We start from the raw sequence: 21,527 nt of genomic DNA on the forward strand, positions 1-21,527 counted from the left end.
GGTTTGTGGTGCTGAGCCCAGCCCCTGTCCCTCTGAGCTTCCTGCAGGCTGGATTTGCTGTTGGGGTCAGGATGATATTTGGGGCAGTGCACAGGGTCCCTGTCCGTCTGTCAGTCCCTCTGATCCTGGGGCTGTCCCCAAGCAGGGCAGCAGGAGCTGGACCCGTCCCTGCCATTCCCAGGCTGAGATTCTGGGAGGATTTTCCCTGTTAGTCCAGCGCAGTGCCCTGCGAGGGAGCTGCTGCTCATCCTCAGACCCTCACCGCTGCTAAAATCCCATTACAATCCCGTTAAAATCCCGTTAAAATCCCGGTTTTGGGACAATGCCCCTTGCAAAGTGTTGCTTCCCCCCATCAGCATCTCCAGGCTGGGCAGGGCTGGGAAGAACCCAAAATCCAGGGAATGGGGGGAGAGTGGGATTCTCCTGGGATTCGCCGTGGCTGGCTGTGGTCAGGCATCCCAAACTGCTGGGCAGGCAGCAGGCTGGTGTTAATTGGGTGTTAAGTGCTGTGGAATATGAATATTAATGAGGCCATTAATCCCCATTAATCCCAGCAGTGCCCATGCCATGCAATGTCAGGGAGATTAAATCAACCACTCCCAGCGCATTTCCGCGGGATGGGGGCAGCTCTGCAGCTCGAGAGGAGGAATTAATAATGTGGAAAGCAATCCCAAGTTTCAGCGTTAGATAATCAGTACTAATTTCTGGGCTTTGTAGTGAGAACAAAAATAAATGCTGGATAAATTTGTGTCCACCGGCTCAACCCAGGGAACAAACCTTTCCTCGGCTGCACTGAGTGGAGGCACTGGAAACTCGCTGAGGATGTATCTGTGTCCCAAATAACCAGAACCCCAAAAACCATCCCACGGCAACGGCGGCTGAACGAGCAGCATCAGCTTAATGCTGAGCCCAGCAAAGCCCAGCCTAAGTTCTGCTCCTGAGAGGGGATCCCTGCTCCTGGGAGGGTCTGGCAGTGCTGGGAGTCAGTCCTGTGTGCGAGGGGGCAAGCACGGCTGGTTCTGCTGTGTTTGCATTGTTGGTGATGCACGGCTGCTCCTGTTGTGTTTGCATTGCTGGTGATGCAGAGCTGGTTCTGTTGTGTTTGCATCACTGGTGATGTAGATCTGCTCCTGTTGTGTTGGTATTGCTGGTGATGCACGGCTACTCCTGTTGTGTTTGCATTGCTGGTGATGCAGAACTGCTCCTGTTGTGTTGCATTGCTGGTGATGCACGGCTGCTCCTGTTGTGTATGCATTGCTGATGATGCACGGCTGCTCCTGTGGTGTTGGCACTGCTGGTGATGCACGGCTGCTCCTGTTGTGTTTGCATCGCTGGTGATGCAGAGCTGCTCCTGTGGTGTTGGCACTGCTGGTGATGCACGGCTGCTCCTGTTGTGTTTGCATCGCTGGTGATGCAGAGCTGCTCCTGTGGTGTTTGCACTGCTGGTGATGCATGGCTGGTTCTGTTGTGTTGCATTGCTGGTGATGCACGGCTGCTCCTGTTGTGTTTGCATCGCTGGTGATGCAGAGCTGCTCCTGTGGTGTTGGCACTGCTGGTGATGCACGGCTGCTCCTGTTGTGTTTGCATCGCTGGTGATGCAGAGCTGCTCCTGTGGTGTTTGCACTGCTGGTGATGCATGGCTGGTTCTGTTGTGTTGCATTGCTGGTGATGCACGGCTGCTCCTGTTGTGTTTGCACTGCTGGTGATGCACAGCTGGTTCTGTTGTGTTTGCACTGCTGGTGATGCACAGCTGGTTCTGTTGTGTTTGCATTGCTGCTGATGCACAGCTGCTCCTGTTGTGTTTGCATTGCTGGTGATGCATGGCTGGTTCTGTTGTGTTTGCATCACTGGTGATGCACGGCTGCTCCTGTTGTGTTGCACTGCTGGTGATGCATGGCTGCTCCTGATTCCTTGTCCAGACCAAGTGCTGCGAGGCTCTGCACAGCCTGTTCCAAGTGTGCAGCAGTGGCTGTCCCCAGCAGAAATTGCCCACCCTGGGGTCTCTGGGGTCCCAGAAGGGGCAGCAGGCGTTGCTGTTCCTCTAGGGAAGGTGAACACATTGCACTATTGCATGAAAAACAGCAGGTGTTTAACCTGTGGGGTTTTTGTTCTTCACTGTAGAACTGTTTTTCTGGGAAAGTCTGCAGTCTGAAGCTGTGTGCTTTCACAGCCTGGGGAAGGTTTGGGGCTATCTGAGAAAAGCTTGGGGAAAATTCTGGGTGGAATTTTCCTAGGCCACTAGCAGTGTCCACAAGCAGGGATTTCAGTGGTGAATGGGGAGATGCAGCAGAGAATTACACCCCTGCCACCTGCCAGTGACATCCAAGTGCAAAGTGCTGGTGACAGCAGGCTTCAAACTCCACGTGAGGCATTCCAGAAGGCTCTGGGATTGATGAGGTGAAATCCAAAATGGGAAGAAGGAGACAGGGGGAAGTGAAGGGCACGAAGGAGGGGAGGTGCCCGGGCAGCAGAGGGAGGGTGGCTGAGAGCTGGGGCAGGACAGGGCACAGCTGGGGCACAGCTGGGGCACAGCTGGGGCTGGGCAGGGCTGGAACCCTCCTGCCTGTCCTGGTGCTTCAGCCAGAGCAGGGCAGGGAACTCTCCCAGGGGATTCTCCCAGGGGATTCTCCCAGGGAAGAGCAGCTGCTGCCAGTGGAAATCACCTCAGGGCTGGGGGGATGTGGGGTCCCTGCCCTGGGCTCTGCAGGGGCTGAGGAGGGGGCACAGGGAAGGTGGTGACATCCAAGTTGTGTAGTTGAACTGCAGGTCCATAAAATCCCAGAATGGGGGAACTCAGACCCCACCCATCCCATCCTGCCATGGGGACACCTCCACTGTCCCAGGGTGTCCCAGCCCAATGTCCAGCCTGGCCTGGGACACTGCAGGGATCCAGGGCTGCTCTGGGAATTCCATCCCAGCCCCTTCCATCCTCCCAGGGAACAATTCCTGCCCAATATCTCACCCAGCCCTGTCCTCTGGGAATCCATTCCCTGTGTCCTGTCCCTCCATCCCTGTCCCCAGCCCCTCTCCAGCTCTCCTGGATCCCTCCAGGCCCTGCCAGGGGCTCTGAGCTCTCCCTGGATCCTTCTCCTCTCCCAGCCTGGCTCCAGAGGGTCCAGCCCTGCAGCTCTGGGGTGGAATTCCCTGAGGATTGGAGTCCTGGGGGGTCCCTGGCAGCTCTGAATATCCCGTGGCTCTGTGCTCGCTGTGACAGGTGGGGGAGAGGCAAGGACCAGGAATTGCTTCTCACATCAGAGCAAGCGCTGGGAATGGGAAGTAAGCAGAGCCATATGGTTGGGATACAGAGGAGGGGGAGTGATGCAGCCAGAGAACTGTCAAGGGAAATTATTTTAATAACTATCTTGGGAATACGATGTAAATCTGTCATTCAGGCTCGCTGGAGAGAGACTGAACCTGTAGAATTCTCCAAAAGGAAAAATGCAGAGTTACAAGGAATCATCTCAAATGATTACAGCTCTTTTATTTAGTTCCTGTGACAGCAGGAGCAGGAGCAGGTATATCACTGTTTACTGTCACAACCCCCTAATATTCTCATTTTGCCTCTAAGGAGCAGTGATGAGGATTCACCTCTAATTTTCTACTCAGGAACTCTTTCCTTGGGGCTGAAACCCTTCAGTGAAAATCCCTCTGCCCACTGAGGTGGGAATTGGGGTTTACAGATGTCCATCCCTGTCTGAGTGCACAAACTCCTCCTGAGGGGCAGCACAGGGCACACCCAGCCCCTGGGTCGGGGTTTGGGGTGGATTTTAGGGGAAGGTTCTTTAGGGGAAGGTTCTTTAGGGAAGGTTCTTTAGGGGAAGGTTCTCTAGGGAAGGTTCTTTAGGGAAGGTTCTTTAGGGAAAGATTCTTTAGGGAAAGATTCTTTAGGGAAGGTTCTTTAGGGAAGGTTCTTTAGGGAAGGCTCTTTAGGGGAAGGTTCTTTAGGGAAGGTTCTTTAGGGAAGGTTCTTTAGGGAAGGTTCTTTAGGGAAGGTTCTTTAGGGAAGGTTCTCTAGGGGAAGGTTCTTTAGGGAAGGTTCTTTAGGGGAAGGCTCTTTAGGGAAGGTTCTTTAGGGGAAGGCTCTTTAGGGAAGGTTCTTTAGGGGAAGGTTCTTTAGGGGAAGGCTCTTTAGGGGAAGGCTCTTTAGGGGAAGGCTCTTTAGGGAAGGTTCTTTAGGGGAAGGTTCTTTAGGGAAAGGTTCTTTAGGGGAAGGTTCTTTAGGGGAAGGCTCTTTAGGGGAAGGTTCTTTAGGGGAGGTTCTTTAGGGGAAGGTTCTTTAGGGGAAGGTTCTTTAGGGGAAGGTTCTTTAGGGGAAGGCTCTTTAGGGAAGGCTCTTTAGGGAAAGGCTCTTTAGGGAAAGGCTCTTTAGGGGAAGGTTCTTTAGGGGAAGGTTCTTTAGGGAAAGGTTCTTTAGGGAAGGTTCTTTAGGGGAGGTTCTCTAGGGAAGGCTCTTTAGGGGAAGGGACCCTCTGGGGATCCCTGGGGTCTGTGCAGGGTTGGGCTGGGATGGATGATCCCTGGGGACCCCTCCAGCTCAGGGAATTCCGTGATTCCATGGTTTCCTGCCCCTAAACTTGCACTGCCCCTTCAGCAGCCTGCACACCCTGGGGGCAGCTCCTCCTTTGCCTGCCAGGACAAAGAAAGGGAAATCCGAGTTTATTTGGAATTATTGCATTTTATTGCTTTTCTGGCTGAGCAAACCACGGAGCCCTGGCTGGAGATGGAGCCGTGCAGGATTTGGGCTGTGATCTGGAAAGGGGAGCAGTGGGGTTTGGGGGATAATTTGTGTGATCACAGCAGTGGGGTTTGGGGGATAATTTGTGTGGTCACAGCAGTGGGGTTTGGGGTTTGGCAGCCTGGGGAGGGTTTGGGGATGGTTTTGGCAGCCTGGGGAGGGTTTGGGGATGGTTTTGGCAGCCTGGGGAGGGTTTGGGGATGGTTTTGGCAGCCTGGGGAGGGTTTGGGGTTTGGTTTTGGCAGCTTTGGGAGGGTTTGGGGATGGTTCTGGCAGCCTGGGGAAATGCAGAGGTGTGCTGTGACCTCACTGAGGGCAGGGATCATGTGCTGGGATATTTGTGGGGTTTCTCTCAGCCTCTTTCACTCTGCAGCTCCCTAATCCCAGAGATCCCCAGGAGCTGCTGGGACCAGGAGGTTTTAGAGATGTTCAGACTGGTTTATTCAGATTTATTCAGGCTGTGTTTTAACTGGCAGAAGCTCATCCTGTCCCACCCAGCTGTCCCTTTCTTACCCTCTCCTCTTTTTGCCTTAGTGATCATTCTGCTGTTATAAAACGAGCCCAGGGGAGCTGGGGTTAAAGAGATCAAATCTTGCATTATTTTAACCTTTGTTGTTTTATTTGTGATCGTTCTCCTTCAGCCCCACCCAGCCCCACCCTGGGCACTGCCAGGGCACTCACAGCTCCTCTGGGCAGGCTGTGATCCAGCAGCTCCCTCGTTAGTGGTGCAGAAAGGGAAGGATCCCTGTGCACCCCTGGCTGTCCATGGGCTCAGCACTGGGCAATCAGTGCTCCAGCCACCAGGAGCTCACATTTTGTATTATTATTTTTGTCTTTTATCACTTTTTGGCTCTGTTTCCACCATGGAGCAGTGGGCAGAGCTTTGATTGCAGAGTGCTGCTGGCTGGAAGGAGCTCCTGGAGTGTCCCAAAGCTTTTCCAGGGATTTGAGAAGCTGAGCTCTGTGCTCCAGGAGTGTCCCAAAGCTTTTCCAGGGATTTGAGAAGCTGAGCTCTGTGCTCCTGGAGTGTCCCAAAGCTTTTCCAGGGATGGGAGAAGCTGAGCTCTGTGCTCCAGGAGTGTCCCAAAGCTTTTCCAGGCACAGGAGAAGCTGAGCTCTGTGCTCCAGGAGTGTCCCAAAGCTTTTCCAGGGATGGGAGAAGCTGAGCTCTGTGCTCCAGGAGTGTCCCAAAGCTTTTCCAGGAGTGTCCCAAAGCTTTTCCAGGGATGGGAGAAGCTGAGCTCTGTGCTCCAGGAGTGTCCCAGAGCTTTTCCAGGGATGGGAGAATCTGAGCTCTGTGCTCCAGGAATGTCCCAAAGCTTTTCCAGGGCTGGGAGAAGCTGAGCTCTGTGCCCCAGGAATGTCCCAAAGCTTTTCCAGGGCTGGGAGAAGCTGAGCTCTGTGCTCCAGGAATGTCCCAAAGCTTTTCCAGGGATGGGAGAAGCTGAGCTCTGTGCTCCAGGAGTGTCCCAAAGCTTTTCCAGGCACAGGAGAAGCTGAGCTCTGTGCTCCAGGAGTGTCCCAAAGCTTTTCCAGGGATGGAGAAGCTGAGCTCTGTGCTCCAGGAGTGTCCCAAAGCTTTTCCAGGGATGGGAGAAGTGAGCTCTGTGCTCCAGGAGTGTCCCAAAGCTTTTCCAGGGCTGGGAGAAGCTGAGCTCTGTGCTCCAGGAGTGTCCCAAAGCTTTTCCAGGGATGGGAGAAGTGAGCTCTGTGCTCCAGGAGTGTCCCAAAGCTTTTCCAGGGATTTGAGAAGCTGAGCTCTGTGCTCCTGGAGTGTCCCAAAGCTTTTCCAGGGATGGGAGAAGCTGAGCTCTGTGCTCCAGGAGTGTCCCAAAGCTTTTCCAGGGCTGGGAGAAGCTGAGCTCTGTGCTCCAGGAGTGTCCCAAAGCTTTTCCAGGGGTGTCCCAAAGCTTTTCCAGGGATGGGAGAAGCTGAGCTCTGTGCTCCAGGAGTGTCCCAAAGCTTTTCCAGGGGTGTCCCAAAGCTTTTCCAGGGATTTGAGAAGCTGAGCTCTGTGCTCCAGGAGTGTCCCAAAGCTTTTCCAGGGACAGGACAAGCTGAGCTCTGTGCTCCAGGAGTGTCCCAGCTGGGCTCCCCTGGCAGGATTCAGCCCACAGACACAAACCTCCTCCCATGGCACAGAATTCCCAAACAGGATCCTTCCCCTTCCTCATGCCCTGGTGATGTCCTGATAAATAAACTGACCACAGAAAATGAGAATAAAGTTTTGGACATCAGTGACACGCCATAAATTCACAGAGATTGTGGTTACACTGCCACAGACACCCAAGAGGTGAAAGATTCACCCCAAATTTCCCAAATTTCCCACTTTTATGAGACCTTTCCTCACGCTGACAGGAGCTGGGAATAAATGGAGGCTCCAGATGAAACCATTTCTCTCCCCAGCCCTCCCATCATTTATTTCCCGAGCCTCACTTTGCCAGAGCTGCTGTGTTTGAGACAAATCGTGTTTAATTAGGAGGAGGTGGAGACCTTTAGGCAACGCTCTTCAATCAAAGAGCCTGGAGGAACTAATCATGGGAATGCAAAAGCAGAAGGGCTGGGAGCTCTCCTGGTGACTGATTGTCGGGAGGGAGGGCTGGGCCAGCACAGGCTGGGGGCTCCTGCACAAAAATCTGATTTATTCTGTGCTCAGAGCTCTCTGGGAATGCTGCTGGTGGTGGGGGCATTTCACAACTCTGTAAATACTGAGCTCATCTGAGTATGAAATGAAAAAAAATATAAAAGGTATGACAAGCAGAGCAATTTTCAGTAAGTATTGATAGGTAATTTTGCTACCCTAAAAAGCACAATTATCTTTTTTATGGCCAATGCTTGGGATGCAAGGTGTGCAGCTACACACAGGGGTTGTTGGAAATGATCTGTGGCCGTGTTTGGGGCTGGATTAGTTTAAAATCAGGGATTTGGGGCTGTTCCCAGGGCTGAGGATGGGAGCAGTGCCCGGCTTCACCTGATTTATTTTATCAGGGATGGGGGACAGGACAGGGCAGGGCTGGCTGGAATTTGGGCAGGAATTGTTCAAGCTCTGAGGTAAAAATAAAGTTCCCCCAGCCCGTTCTGGGGTTCCATCCCATCTGAAACCTCGGGGTGTTCGCCCTGCTCTGCTCCCCTGTGCCTGGGAGCTCCCAGCAGCTCCTGGAGGGCAATTCTGCATTTTACAGGATTTCACCTGGCAGGGTGAGCCCTGCAGAGCCTGGCTTCCCAGGGGATTCTCTGCAATCCTGACATTTGGAACTATTTTAAAAATATTTAATTCTTCCATTGCAACCTGCACTGGGTTGGGTTCTTTCCTTAAATCTTTCCTTTGATTAACTGCTCTGTTTCCTCATTTTCATTTCCTCAGAGTGATGCTCAGACATGATGTTCTTAGAGCTCTTTCCCAGCCTCAGTGATTCCATGATTTTCCACAGTTCCGTGGTTTCCCAGGCACAAGCTGCTTTGTCCTGATTAAAATGGGAAGAGCAGGAGAAGGGGAAATGGGAATTCAGGTTTTCTGGCCATGCTGGGGTTGGGGCAGAGGTGGTTTGGGGCAGGGAAGGCTCAGCCCTGCCTCTGATCACCCCATCAGCACATTTTAATTTTTCCATGGATTTGTCACACAAGCCAATCGTTGTAAAAAGAAGAGCAGGGCTCTGTTTGCTGTGTCCTGGCAGTGATTTCCAGCTCTTCCTACGGGGATGGAATCAGCCTTCCAAAACTGGGGAGCTGTGGAATTAAACGTAGAATTGTGCAATTAATTGTGGAACTGTGCAATTGTGCAGTTAATTGTGGAGTTAATTCTGGAACTGTGCAATTGTGGAATGGTGGAGTTAATTCTGGAATTGTGGAGTTAACTGTGGAACTGAGAAATTGTGGAATGGTGGAACTGTGGAGTTAATTCTGGAATTGTGCAATTGTGGAATGGTGAAGTTAATTCTGCAATTGTGGAATTGTGCAGTTAATTGTGGAACTGTGGAATTGTGCAGTTGATTGTGGAGTTAATTGTGGAACTGTGGAATTGTGGAATGGTGGAGTTAATTCTGGAATTGTGGAGTTAACTGTGGAACTGAGAAATTGTGAAACTGTGGAACTGTGCAATTCTACCTTTGTGGAATTCTGCCATTGTGGAATTCTGCCATTGTGGAACTGAGAAATTGTGGAATTGTCAAATTGTGGAATTGTGGAACTGTGGGGGGTACCAGCCCAGCCAGGACCTCCTGATCACATCCCTGACAAACAACTCCAACCCCCAAAACTATGGGCTGTACCTGTGAATCCTTCACCTGTGAATCCTGGACCCTAAATCCTGCCCCTGTGACCCCTGCACCTGCAAACCCTGCAGCCAGCTGAACTCTGCTCTCTCCTGAGCCTTTTTTCCTGGACATCCCCAGTTCTCTGAGTGTTCTCTGAGCAGCTCCCCAGGCCTTTGCTCCCTGTCCAGAAAGGAAAGGTTTAAATTAAAAACACTGTGCAAGAAGGGAAGGGTTTAGTTAAAACATTACCATTAAATTAATGTTTTAATTTAACATTAAAAAAGAAAAAGCCAGGTGACTGTGGGGGTCCATGTTGGACCCCCACACCAAATTTACTTGGGAGTTTAATTCCTCTTTCATCCTTGTTTATTATCTCATTTCTTTGGCCTCCCATTAATCCATTTACCGAATAAATGTTTATTTGCTGCTTTATTTAATTTTCCCCTGACCTTCAGAGCTGCAGGTGGGTGGGTGGGAGGCAGGAGCTGCTGGAGTGGGGAGCAGCTCTGGGCTGGGCTCAGCCTGCACTCCAAGCTCAGCAGAGCAGATTTTAAATGCCAGATCTGCTCCCAGATCTGAGTCTTTGGAGGTGTGGGAAGAAATACGGATGCAAAACAAACATTTTTTAATTCTTAATAAATATTAACATTCCATTGTGATGCTGCACGTATATTTGAGTCATGATTATAAATTCCACGGATTTTAGTGATCTGAATGCAATGATCCCTATCAGGCAGTAACTAGCAGAAAAATTAGCAGGGTACTGGCACAGCAGAAATCCTGATTTCTCTCAAACTGTGAGGCTCCAGAAATGCTGTGGGAGCCAATTTCTGTGCTGGGAAGGACGATCTTCCCAGGAAATCAGAGCAGTGATAACAGCCAGCTCGGATTGTGTCACTCCTGCGTGTGACAGGATCACACCGAGCAGCAGGGCTGCAGCTCTGCTTGTTTGGGGGTTATTTTAATTAATGGACCTCTCAGATTCATTTCTGTCCTAATTCTATTTTGGAAATGCATCGGAGCTGTGACCTGCTCGGTGTCATTGGAACGAGGCTCACACACGTCTCTAACGAGGGCTGATTGAATTTCCTCGCTGCAGAGCCCAGATTAAAGAGGAGCTCGGTCAATTAGGAACGGAACAAAGCTCGTGCTTAAGAGGAAATCACTTAATCTGCACTCTGCAAGTCTGGAAAATTCTCCACCTTCTACCATGCCCCAGCTCCAGCCTTCCCTCAGAGGGAATGGGAAGTTCCAAAATGCAACAAAGCTGCAGGATTTTTGTGGCTGCAGCAGAACCCAGGGAGGGTTTGAGAGAGCCTGGGATGGGACAGGAGAGGGATCCAGGGAGAGCTCAGAGCCCTGGCAGGGCTGAAGGAATCCAGGAGAGCTGAGAGGGACCAGGATGGAGGGACTGGACACAGGGGATGGATTCCCAGAGGGCAGGGATGGACGGGATTTGGGATTTTGGGATGGAATTCCTGGCTGGGATGGAATTCCCAGAGCATCCCCTGGATCCCTGCAGTGCCCCAGGCCAGGCTGGACACTGGGCTGGGACACCCTGGGACAGTGGGAGGTGTCCCCATGGCAGGGATGTCCCCACCCCAGTGTGTGATATCACAGGGTGCAAAACTCAGAATTTAAAGTTTCAGGATACAGTAATACATGGAAGGCAAGGTGGAGGTTTTAGTGCACAGGTTTCTTTCTTCTTTACCTTCTTCTTTATAGGTCTGGGTGATTTTCTCTAACAGAATAGAAAAGTCTGCATTGTAAATCATGGGTAACTAGCTATTAAGTTAAAAGTAATAATTTAAGTGTCATTTCTCAGTTGGACAGTTTACCCTTAAAAGATCTTGTAGAGAGATTCAGCTCCATTTTTAGCTTGTTAGATGGAAGTGCTGTAAAACTCACTGTAACATAAATAAAATTAATAAAATTAAATGTAAATAAAAAGTGCCATCTGTCATACATTCAATCCCCAACCCTGACAAAAAAAAAAAAAAAAAAAAAATAAAATAAAATAAAATAAAAACTCTGTAGTTGTGGTGTTTGGAATCAGGGCTGAGATGCTGGAGAGGGCTCTGCTCCCCTGAAGGAGGTTCTGCAGTTTTGTCCCTGATGGTGACCCCGAGGAGCAGCCTGACCCCTCTGTCCCCTGTCCCTGTCTCTCTGTCCCTGTCCCCCTGACCCCTGACCCTGTCCTGTCTCTCTGTCCCTGTCCCCTGACCCTGTCCTGTCTCGTTGCAGTCTCTCCCAAGATATTCCGGATCTCCAGTGACATCGTGGTGAACGAGGGCAGCAATGTCACCCTGGTGTGCCTGGCCACGGGGAAACCCGAGCCCTCCATCTCCTGGAGACACATCTCCCCCTCGGGTGAGTGCCGGCAGGGGACAGCACAGGGACAGCCACAGCTGGGGGAGCAAACAGGGACAGCCACAGCTGGGGGACAGCACAGGGACAGCCACAGCTGGGGGAGCAAACAGGGACATCTGGGGGGCGGGTCCCAGTCATCAACACTCAGAGATTTCGTGTGGGAAAAGCACTTCTTTATTGAGAAATGATCATATTTATACATTGTATACATTGTATATGTATACATATATGTATATATTGTATACATATTGTATACATTATAAACAAGTTATTACTATATTTATTTTTATTTTTATTTTATGTATATTTTTATTTTTATGTATATTTATATTTATTTTCATATTTACTTTTATACTATATTTACTTTTATACTATATTTATATTTATATTTATATTTATATTTATATTTATATTTATATTTATATTTATATTTATATTTATACTTATATTTATACTTATACTTATATTTATACTTATACTTATTTTTTACTTATACTTACATTTATATTTATATATATACTTATTTTATATTCATGTACTATTTTTATTTTTATTTTTATAACATATTTATTACATAACATCTATTACATTATATCTATCGATTATAAATATTTATTATATATTGATAAACTATTACCATATTCATAGAGTTTTCCAAGAGTCGTGTTTGACTCGAATTGGTGTTCCTGGGGATATCCTGGTCCCTGTGGGAGATCCCTGCCCTGTAAAGGAGGATTGGTGTTCCTGGGGATATCCTGGTCCCTGTGGGAGATCCCTGCCCTGGAAAGGAGGATTGGTGTTCCTGGGGATATCCTGGTCCCTGTGGGAGATCCCTGCTCTGGAAAGGAGGATTGGTGTTCTTTTTCATGACGTTCTTTTCGCACCTATTAGAATAAATGCTATATGTATAACGTTAAAAGAGCGTTTCTGTACAGGCTTTTTTTTCTTCTACTAGCAAAAGTTAGACATAAGTTTTTTTTAGAGATAGTCTGCTGAAACTACCCACCTAGGTGAGATAACAGCCCGTGAAGTGTGATAAAAACCCTACAGCTAACACAACAATTACAACATTCACCGGCTGCAAAAGGCCAGGACCATCATCCAAATTAAAAAGTAATAGGAAAAGAATTAAAACCACAAGCCAAGAGACACACGTGCTCTAAAAAAGCAGACCCAATGAGTGGCCTTGCTAAATAGTTCCCAGAAATATTTTACTGTACATGAGGGACTATGAATATGCAACAGGTTGATGTATTGTAAAGTGTAAAGTGTATTTAAAGGTTCCCAAAGCAGCCAAGCACCGGCCGCCTTTGCTTTATGTGTGTCTCCTATTGTCTTTTTATTAAACCTTTTAAATTTTACCAAAACAGTAAATTGTGTTTTTCACATTCCCAGTCCTGCCCCAGCCCTGTGCCAGGCAGGACTGGAACTGTTCTGGTTCTGGTTGTGTCACTGGGACCCTGCAGGCAGAGCTGCCCTTGCACTGAGAATTTCCAGAACTGATTCTGCACTGAGGGATTTCCAGAGCTGATTTTGCACTGAGAATTTCCAGAGCTGATTTTGCAGTGAAGATTTCCAGAGCTGGTTTTGTATTGAGGGATTTCCAGAGGTGATTTTGCACTGAGGGATTTCCAGAACTCTCTTTGCACTGAGGGATTTCCAGAGCTGATTTTGCACTGAGAATTTCCAGAGCTGATTTTGCAGTGAAGATTTCCAGAGCTGATTTTGCACTGAGGGATTTCCAGAGCTGATTTTGCACTGAGGGATTCCAGAGCTGATTTTGCAGTGAGGGATTCCAGAGCTGATTTTGCACTGAGGGATTTCCAGAGCTGATTTTGCACTGAGGGATTTCCAGAGCTGATTTTGCATTGAGGGATTTCCAGAGCTGATTTTGCATTGAGGGATTTCCAGAATTCTCTTTGCACTGAGGGTTTCCAGAGCTGATTTTGCAGTGAGGGATTTCCAGAGCTGATTCTGCACTGAGGGATTTCCAGAGCTGATTTTGCAGTGAGGGTTTCCAGGGCTGATTTTGCAGTGAGGGTTTCCAGAGCTGATTTTGCACTGAGGGATTTCCAGAGCTGATTTTGCACTGAGGATTTCCAGAGCTGATTTTGCAGTGAAGATTTCCAGAGCTGGTTTTGTATTGAGGGATTTCCAGAGCTGATTTTGCACTGAGGATTTCCAGAGCTGATTTTGCACTGAGGGATTTCCAGAGCTGATTTTGCACTGAGGGATTTCCAGAGCTGATTCTGCACTGAGGGATTTCCAGAGCTGATTTTGCACTGAAATTTTCCAGAGCTGATTTTGCACTGAGGGGTTTCCAGAGCTGATTTTGCAGTGAGGGATTTCCAGAGTTGATTTTGCAGTGAGGGATTCCAGAGCTGATTTTGCAGTGAGAGATTTCCAGAGCTCTCTTTGCACTGAGGGATTTCCAGAGCTGATTTTGCACTGAGGGATTTCCAGAGCTGATTTTGCACTGGGGTATTTCCAGAGCTGATTTTGCACTGAGGATTTCCAGAGCTGATTTTGCATTGAGGATTTCCAGAGCTGATTTTGCAATGAGGATTTCCAGAGCTGATTCTGCACTGAGGGATTTCCAGAGCTGATTTTGCACTGAGGGATTTCCAGAGCTGATTCTGCACTGAGGGATTTCCAGAGCTGATTTTGCACTGAAATTTTCCAGAGCTGATTTTGCACTGAGGGGTTTCCAGAGCTGATTTTGCAGTGAGGGATTTCCAGAGTTGATTTTGCAGTGAGGGATTCCAGAGCTGATTTTGCAGTGAGAGATTTCCAGAGCTCTCTTTGCACTGAGGGATTTCCAGAGCTGATTTTGCACTGAGGGATTTCCAGAGCTGATTTTGCACTGGGGTATTTCCAGAGCTGATTTTGCACTGAGGATTTCCAGAGCTGATTTTGCAATGAGGATTTCCAGAGCTGATTTTGCAATGAGGATTTCCAGAGCTGATTTTGCACTGAGGGATTCCAGAGCTGATTTTGCACTGACGATTTCCAGAGCTGATTTTGCACTGACGATTTCCAGAGCTGATTTTGCAGTGAGGGTTTCCAGAGCTGATTTTGCACTGAGGGATTTCCAGAGCTGATTTTGCAGTGAGAGATTTCCAGAGCTGATTTTGCACTGAGGGATTTCTAGAACTCTCTTTGCACTGAGGGATTGCTCTGCTCCCCCAGCCTGTACAAAATCTCTGTACCTACAGTCAATAAAGGCTCCACGGGCTACCTCAGCCTCTCATCATCCTGAGGAACAGTTGGCTTAGCAAAGCAAGATCTGGGAAAAAACCCTCACTTTTGACCTTTAAAACAATGACAATGAATTTGGCTTGAAGTGTCCATCAAGGGACTGGAGGAAAAATTCAGTTGTAGCAGCAAATGGATTTTAACTAAATGTCAAATAAAATTTTATTGGAAACCATGGTGATACTTTGGATTAATGGCTTAAAGCCTTTGAGTGGCTGCAGAAAGGAGCTGGGGTGATGCTCCTGGAGAGGGAGAAAAGGAGAATTGCTGCACTCAGGCTGGAGCAGGGCTGGGGGAGGCAGAGCATCCTCAGCAGGAGCTCAGGCACAATGCAGAGGTGGCACCTGGGGACGTGGGCAGTGCTGGGCAGCAGTCCAGGGGCTCGGAGCGACTTTCCAACCCAAATGAGTGTGGAAATTAATTAATTAATTAATTCAGTGAGCCCCTGCACGTGTTCCGTGCTCCAAACCCCATCCAACCCAGCCCTGGGCACTTCCATCCCTGCAGATCCTGGGATTCTGTGCCTTGGGAGGGGCTGGGTGTGCAGGGGGAGGGCACAGCCCCAAAGGACTCAGAAATCCTGAAAAATGTGATGGGAGCAGCTCATTTCTGCCAGGGCATGCTCTGTGCCCCAAATGGAGCAGGGTTCCCATTTCTGTACCCCAAACACAGCAGGGTTCCCATTTCTGTGCCCCAAACACAGCAGGGTTCCCATTTCTGTGCCCCAAACACAGCAGGGTTCCCGTTTCTGTGCCCAAACGCAGCAGGGTTCCCATTTCTGTACCCAAACACAGCAGGGTTCCCATTTCTGTCCCCAAACACAGCAGGGTTCCCATTTCTGTGCCCCAAACACAGCAGGGTTCCCATTTCTGTACCCAAACACAGCAGGGTTCCCATTTCTGTACCCAAACGCAGCAGGGTTCCCATTTCTGTGCCCCAAACACAGCAGGGTTCCCATTTCTGTACCCCAAACACAGCAGGGTTCCCATTTCTGTACCCAAACACAGCAGGGTTCCCATTTCTGTGCCCCAAACACAGCAGGGTTCCCATTTCTGTGCCCCAAACACAGCAGGGTTCCCATTTCTGTGCCCCAAACACAGCAGGGTTCCCGTTTCTGTGCCCAAACGCAGCAGGGTTCCCATTTCTGTACCCAAACACAGCAGGGTTCCCATTTCTGTACCCAAACACAGCAGGGTTCCCGTTTCTGTGCCCCAAACACAGCAGGGTTCCCATTTCTGTGCCCCAAACACAGCAGGGTTCCCATTTCTGTGCCCCAGGTGCAGCAGGGTTCCCATTTCTGTACCCCAAGTGCAGCAGGGTTCCCATTTCTGTCCCCAAACACAGCAGGGTTCCCATTTCTGTACCCAAACACAGCAGGGCTCCCATTTCTGTACCCCAAACACAGCAGGGTTCCCATTTCTGTGCCCAAACACAGCAGGGTTCCCATTTCTGTGCCCCAAACACAGCAGGGTTCCCATTTCTGTGCCCCAAACACAGCAGGGTTCCCATTTCTGTGCCCCAAACACAGCAGGGTTCCCATTTCTGTACCCCAAACACAGCAGGGTTCCCATTTCTGTACCCAAACACAGCAGGGTTCCCATTTCTGTACCCCAAACACAGCAGGGTTCCCATTTCTGTGCCCCAAACACAGCAGGGTTCCCATTTCTGTACCCAAACACAGCAGGGTTCCCATTTCTGTACCCAAACACAGCAGGGTTCCCATTTCTGTGCCCCAGGTGCAGCAGGGTTCCCATTTCTGTGCCCCAGGTGCAGCAGGGTTCCCATTTCTGTGCCCCAAACACAGCAGGGTTCCCATTTCTGTGCCCCAAACACAGCAGGGTTCCCATTTCTGTGCCCCAAACACAGCAGGGTTCCCATTTCTGTGCCCCAAACACAGCAGGGTTCCCATTTCTGTGCCCCAAACACAGCAGGGTTCCCATTTCTGTGCCCCAAACACAGCAGGGTTCCCATTTCTGTGCCCCAAACACAGCAGGGTTCCCATTTCTGTACCCAAACACAGCAGGGTTCCCATTTCTGTGCCCCAAACACAGCAGGGTTCCCATTTCTGTACCCAAACACAGCAGGGTTCCCATTTCTGTACCCAAACACAGCAGGGTTCCCATTTCTGTACCCAAACACAGCAGGGTTCCCATTTCTGTACCCAAACACAGCAGGGTTCCCATTTCTGTGCCCCAAACACAGCAGGGTTCCCATTTCTGTACCCAAACACAGCAGGGTTCCCATTTCTGTACCCAAACACAGCAGGGTTCCCATTTCTGTGCCCAAACACAGCAGGGTTCCCATTTCTGTGCCCCAAACACAGCAGGGTTCCCATTTCTGTACCCAAACACAGCAGGGTTCCCATTTCTGTGCCCCAAACACAGCAGGGTTCCCGTTTCTGTGCCCCAAACACAGCAGGGTTCCCATTTCTGTACCCAAACACAGCAGGGTTCCCATTTCTGTGCCCCAAACACAGCAGGGTTCCCATTTCTGTGCCCCAAACACAGCAGGGTTCCTATTTCTGTGCCCCAAACACAGCAGGGTTCCCATTTCTGTGCCCCAAACACAGCAGGGTTCCCATTTCTGTGCCCCAAACACAGCAGGGTTCCCATTTCTGTGCCCCAAACACAGCAGGGTTCCCATTTCTGTACCCAAACACAGCAGGGTTCCCATTTCTGTACCCAAACACAGCAGGGTTCCCATTTCTGTACCCAAACACAGCAGGGTTCCCATTTCTGTACCCAGACACAGCAGGGTTCCCATTTCTGTACCCAGGTGCAGCAGGGTTCCCATTTCTGTGCCCAAACACAGCAGGGTTCCCATTTCTGTGCCCAAACACAGCAGGGTTCCCATTTCTGTGCCCCAGGTGCAGCAGGGTTCCCATTTCTGTACCCAAACACAGCAGGGTTCCCATTTCTATGCCCCAAACACAGCAGGGTTCCCATTTCTGTGCCCCAAACACAGCAGGGTTCCCATTTCTGTGCCCCAAGTGCAGCAGGGTTCCCATTTCTGTACCCCAAACACAGCAGGGTTCCCATTTCTGTGCCCAAACACAGCAGGGTTCCCATTTCTGTACCCAAACACAGCAGGGTTCCCGTTTCTGTGCCCCAAACACAGCAGGGTTCCCATTTCTGTGCCCCAAACACAGCAGGGTTCCCATTTCTGTGCCCCAGGTGCAGCAGGGTTCCCATTTCTGTACCCCAAGTGCAGCAGGGTTCCCATTTCTGTCCCCAAACACAGCAGGGTTCCCATTTCTGTACCCAAACACAGCAGGGTTCCCATTTCTGTGCCCAAACACAGCAGGGTTCCCATTTCTGTGCCCCAAACACAGCAGGGTTCCCATTTCTGTGCCCAAACACAGCAGGGTTCCCATTTCTGTGCCCCAAACACAGCAGGGTTCCCATTTCTGTGCCCCAAACACAGCAGGGTTCCCATTTCTGTACCCCAAACACAGCAGGGTTCCCATTTCTGTACCCAAACACAGCAGGGTTCCCATTTCTGTGCCCAAACACAGCAGGGTTCCCATTTCTGTGCCCCAAACACAGCAGGGTTCCCATTTCTGTGCCCCAGGTGCAGCAGGGTTCCCATCCCAGTGCACACCAGTGCATCCCAGTGCACACCAGTGCACACCAGGGTTCCCATCCCAGTGCACACCAGTGCACACCAGTGCAGCAGGGCCCTCCTGCAGTGAAGGATGTCACTCCAGGCAGTGCAGGATTTGCAGATCCTGGGTTCTGCCCTGGTTGTTATTCCGTGTGCAGCTCCTCCCTCCCTGCTCCGCTAATTCCTGCCCGGCCTCGCTCTAATTCCCAGCGGCACTAATGAGGCTCCAGCACATCTCCCAGCCAGCACTAAATTATATTAACGAAGCATATTTAGAGTATTCTCAAATTGTTTGTCAAAGCTGCTGCTAAAAGATAAGGAACTGAAATCTCGGCATACAAATGACTCAATGTAGACTAATTCCAGGATATGATCGTGATTTACATCAACACAGCCTCGGCTCGCATGGGGTCGGATTCAATTTTTCTGAACAAGAGATAAATTGAACCTTTCGTAGGAATAAAAATAAAATGCATTTCAAGGTGATTTTTAAACTTAGCCCGTAAATTATTGGCCTGGAATCTTTATTGTGCGTGTTTAACTCGCAGTCATTATGTAAATGCTGGCGTTCTATAAATATTCATGGCACAGCCCCATTATGTAAATCCAGCAAATCTCCCCACTCAGCGTTACAGGGCTGCGGGTTGTAATCTCCAAATCTGTATTGTTGAAATGTCACCCGAATAAATTGCAGGTATTACTTATTTTGTTCTGACATTTCCCAGCCAAAGCAGCAGCGATAGTTCAGGGATGGAGGCAGAACGTTAAGGGATGGAGTTCTGCTGTCCCACCACGGCCTGGGCAAAGCTCTGCTGGCAGCAGCACCCAGGAACACCCTGGATAAATGTTCCTCCTCACCAAAATTCGGGCTGTCCATCAGAACTCCTCCCCATTGGGTTTGACAGACGTTTCCCCCAGCTGGGGATGCTCAGGGCAGCAGCGCTTTGGAGCTGAGGAGGGGCAGTTGGGGCAGGCTGTGGGATGGAATTCTTGCATTGGGATGGAATTCTTCACAGGGAAAGGTGCCCAGAGTCCCTGGGAATGTCCCTGGGAATGTCCCTGGAGCAGCCTGGCACGGTGGGAGCTGTCCCTGCCATGGCACTGGAATGGGATGGAATTTCAGATCCCTGCTTACTCCCAGTTTCACATTTTCCAGCTCTCTCTCCTTTTTCTCCCGGTTTTATCTCCATCATTCCTGGCAGCAGCAGCTCCCCCAGGATGTCCTGGATGTGGGGATAGAGGGGCAGGTCTCCACACACTGAATAAATGCAGAATTTCCCATGTGGAATGGAAGGCAGCACACTCAACGTTCTCTCCACCACCTCAGAACCCTCCTGTTCTTCGAGGAGGAGCAAAGAGGGATTGAGAAAAGCCTCCCTAAATCCTGGAGCAAAAGCAGCCTGAGCTGTGCCGGAGATTGAGCTCCTCCTGCCCCAGAGCCACGCGTGGCACAAACGAGAGGGGCTTTGCTGGAGTGCCAGTGCCTCAAACCTGCATTTCCAGGCTGCAAATCCTCCCTGACACCAATGATTATCAGATTTCCAGGGCTTTGCCTGTGTACAGAGGGCGAGCTCTGCAAATCTCCATCTCCTGCTTGCAGCAGTTTAAAGCTGGCAGTTCAGGAGGGAGTTTCTGGTTTGTTCTCTCTCGCTGAGTCCCAAGCAGGGAGCAGATTTTTGGGGAGTTCTTCTCCCCCAGCTGTGCCCTGTGGGATGTCAGCAGGAGGAGGGTTCTGCTCCAGAGCTGATCTCTGAAGGTCTCACTGCAAACTGCTCTCTCCTGGCTCTGCAGCTCCAGCTTGGCTGCCAGGGGCTCCCAAGCTCAGGAGGCACCTCCAGGGGCTCTGGCCCAGGGAGCCAAAATTATTTCCTCCTGGCTCAGGGGATCCTGGAATGATTGGGCTGGGAGGGATCTCCAACCCCATCCATGGCAGGGACAGCAGGGACACTCCCTGTGTCCAGCTGTCCACCCCAGTGTCCATCCCTGGGACACTGCAGGGACACTCCCTGTGTCCAGCTGTCCACCCCAATGTCCATCCCTGGATGCTGCAGGGACCCTCCCTGTGCCCAGCTGTCCACCCCAGTGTCCATCCCTGGACGCTGCAGGGACACTCCCTGTGCCCAGCTGTCCACCCCAGTGTCCATCCCTGGATGCTGCAGGGACACTCCCTGTGTCCGGCTGTCCACCCCAGTGTCCATCCCTGGACGCTGCAGGGACCCTCCCTGTGTCCAGCTGTCCACCCCAGTGTCCAGCTGCAGGGACACTCCCTGTGCCCGGCTGTCCACCCCAGTGTCCATCCCTGGACGCTGCAGGGACACTCCCTGTGCCCAGCTGTCCACCCCAGTGTCCATCCCTGGACGCTGCAGGGACACTCCCTGTGTCCGGCTGTCCACCCCAGTGTCCATCCCTGGACGCTGCAGGGACACTCCCTGTGCCCAGCTGTCCACCCCAGTGTCCATCCCTGGACGCTGCAGGGACACTCCCTGTGTCCAGCTGTCCACCCCAGTGTCCATCCCTGGACACTGCAGGGACACTCCCTGTGTCCAGCTGTCCACCCCAATGTCCATCCCTGGGACGCTGCAGGGACACTCCCTGTGCCCGGCTGTCCACCCCAATGTCCATCCCTGGGACGCTGCAGGGACACTCCCTGTGCCCAGCTGTCCACCCCAGTGTCCATCCCTGGGACGCTGCAGGGACACTCCCTGTGTCCAGCTGTCCACCCCAGTGTCCATCCCTGGACGCTGCAGGGACACTCCCTGTGTCCGGCTGTCCACCCCAATGTCCATCCCTGGACGCTGCAGGGACACTCCCTGTGCCCGGCTGTCCACCCCAGTGTCCATCCCTGGACGCTGCAGGGACCCTCCCTGTGCCCAGCTGTCCACCCCAGTGTCCATCCCTGGACGCTGCAGGGACACTCCCTGTGCCCAGCTGTCCACCCCAGTGTCCATCCCTGGGACGCTGCAGGGACACTCCCTGTGTCCAGCTGTCCACCCCAGTGTCCATCCCTGGACGCTGCAGGGACCCAGAGCTGCTCTGGAGGAATCACCAGGGATGAGCAGAGCTCCCCAAACTGCATCCCCTGGGGCTCAGGGGGGCTCAGGGGGGCTCAGGGGGGCTGGGGGGGCTCAGGGGGGCTCAGCTCCTCCACCTGCCCTTCCTGGGCACTGCTGGTGCTGGTCACTCCTCCCTGCAGCCACTCGGGGTTTATCCACGTGTGACAGGGATTTCATGGCTCCCTGGGGGCTGTTCCAGGTAAAGGCACAGCTTGGCATTAAATCAGAGGATCAAACACGGGGCTGGCAGCTCCAGGG

At 51.0% G+C, this 21,527-nt stretch overlaps 1 protein-coding gene across 2 annotated transcripts in view; it reads left to right on the forward strand.

The window, feature by feature from the left end:
• NEGR1 (neuronal growth regulator 1) overlaps positions 1 to 21,527 on the forward strand; it is a 193,220-nt gene that overhangs the window by 89,150 nt on the left and 82,543 nt on the right. For both annotated transcript variants that reach the window (XM_033067391.2, XM_033067392.2), the window contains exon 3: positions 11,233 to 11,358. In XM_033067391.2, coding sequence (XP_032923282.1) covers positions 11,233 to 11,358 — 126 coding nt within the window. The remainder of the gene's footprint in view (positions 1 to 11,232; positions 11,359 to 21,527) is intronic.

The sequence above is a fragment of the Catharus ustulatus genome, chromosome 9, assembly GCF_009819885.2.
Source record: "Catharus ustulatus isolate bCatUst1 chromosome 9, bCatUst1.pri.v2, whole genome shotgun sequence".
Classification (NCBI taxonomy): Eukaryota; Metazoa; Chordata; class Aves; order Passeriformes; family Turdidae; genus Catharus; species Catharus ustulatus.